General features: G+C 37.0%; 1 protein-coding gene across 1 annotated transcript in view; it reads right to left on the bottom strand.

Moving 5' to 3' along the window:
• The window catches only part of LOC107063089 (prostatic spermine-binding protein-like), an 11,477-nt gene extending 9,580 nt beyond the window's left edge, over nt 1-1,897 (bottom strand). Inside the window, exon 1 of the mRNA XM_015314525.1 lies at nt 1,785-1,897. Coding sequence (XP_015170011.1) covers nt 1,785-1,897 — 113 coding nt within the window. The remainder of the gene's footprint in view (nt 1-1,784) is intronic.
• Between the last annotated feature and the right edge of the window lie 231 nt (nt 1,898-2,128).

Genomic DNA, 2,128 nt, shown 5'->3' on the forward strand with positions numbered 1-2,128 from the left:
CAACAGTACGGTCCGTAGATTGATCTACGGACCGTACTGTTGATCCGTAGAATGATACTGTGAGGGTTCTAGTACCTGGATTTTTAAAAATTCTAAGTGTGGAACTACGGAAGGGATCGACGGTCCGTAGATCGATCTACGGACCGTACCTCGAGTCCTTCGATCGCTTCTGAGAAACTGACTATTTTTGGGATCCTCCTTTCTCCAGCTCTAAACCCTCTCAAAACAAGGTTTCAACCCATACACTTGGAAGCACGAAAATCCCTCAACAACCCATAGATTACAACTCAAATACCAACCAAACAATACAACTATCAACTTCAACAACTAATAATCCAATCCTTCCTCAATAAATAAAAGGGCTAGGTGTGTGGGGGAAAGGATCACCCAACACTAAAAGCTCACATACCTTGGTAGGGATCACCCCCGACGAAAATCCACGATGATCTTGTCGGAAACTTGTTGATATCCTCGATTTTCCTCTTCTTCTTCTCCTCTTCTTCTCTTCTTCTTCTCTTCTTCACTCTCAAGCCCTAGCCTTCACTCTCTTAAAAATGGAACAAAATGATCCAAAGATCAGCCCTATACAACCATACATCCTCAAAAGAAATAGCTAGGGAAAAGACCAAAATGCCCTTAATGATTCCCGGACGGATTTCCTTGTCAACTGCCCAACTTTCAAAGGCCATAACTCGCTCATACGAACTCGGAATTGAGCAAACTCAGCGGCGTTGGAGAGATCATTCCGCAAGCTTCACAACCATAACTGGAACTACTCCTAACTCATTCTGAGCTAGAAGTTATGACTACTCAAAGTTGGCCAAAAATCACTGATTTCCATACTTAGCCAAATTTTCCAGATTTTCAAATCCTTTCCAAAAATGAAAATTTTCAAATTCTAAGCCTCTTCTTAGCTATTTCAAATTGCCGGATGTTACATATCAGTACTTGGATCTATACCCCCATATCGTGAAATTAAGATCAAGAAGAATCCGACCTCTAAATACACATCGGTTTCGAACACCCCCACCCAAATCCAAGCAACTTAGGTTGAAAGCAAAAGATTTATGCCCTACTATATCTTGCAGACTACAGGAAGAACTTTGAATTTCTTTTGAGTTTAAAGTACAAAGTAAACAATACAAAGATGTAAAACATTCGCTATACAAGCTTTCAAACTTTTTTGAAATTAAAACTGTCCTTGATGACTATATAGGGCTAAAACCACTCACCAAAATCATTGAAACTTGAAAGAATATTTTTTCTGAAATAGAAACATAATTCATTTACTACAGATTCTAGGTATTTCCTACAAGTAACAATTCTACACAAGCAACAATAGAAATTAAGAAAAACATATTTTCTTACAAATCTAAAATACTTCAAGTAAATCTCATACATGTGATTATTTTTCCTCGGTAAGGTCAGATGACAAGATCCCAAGCTTCCTTCGACATTAATATGGTCAAAGAGGCAAGTTTTATCCTCTCTGTTAGTATCCTCCTTTTATCTATATTGCTTGGACTCTTCAAAAATGTCAACGGTATTTTTCAAGTATCCAACACGGGTATGGCAACATTTTTGGAGAGTCCGAGCAACTTAGCTTTTTATCATGTTCTTATATCAGTTAATGATTTTGTGATACATAGATACAATTCTAAGCCAATAGGTAGAACATAGAAATTACAAATATTAGCCTTCAGGTACCTTCCATCTCGACCAACTTACCAAAATAAATAACAAAAAGGATGTGATTCAAGTTGTTCAGAAATTTTTAAGTTTACTCTGGATATGTATCAAGCCATTGACGATAACATGATCCTTTCATTCTCAATTTCGCCACGAATAAGGCAGAGATCAAAGATCCACCAGCCAGCCTTAATTCTACTTTAGCCATAACCATATCATTCGAAATATTAATTTTGTAAATGTCTCTAACTCATGCCAATGAGGGCCTTTGCCCTTCTTCTCTTCAATAAAAAGTGTTTTACTTTGAAAAACATCAAATTCACAAATACATGCCTACTGCTCACAATAAGCTTCTTGTGATTTAGACATCAATGAGACATTACATAGGTTTAATCATTAATGCGTTAGAAATAACACGTAGTAGACGTCGATATTGGAA

Source organism: Solanum tuberosum, unplaced genomic scaffold (assembly GCF_000226075.1).
Source record: "Solanum tuberosum cultivar DM 1-3 516 R44 unplaced genomic scaffold, SolTub_3.0 scf00304, whole genome shotgun sequence".
Classification (NCBI taxonomy): domain Eukaryota; kingdom Viridiplantae; phylum Streptophyta; class Magnoliopsida; order Solanales; family Solanaceae; genus Solanum; species Solanum tuberosum.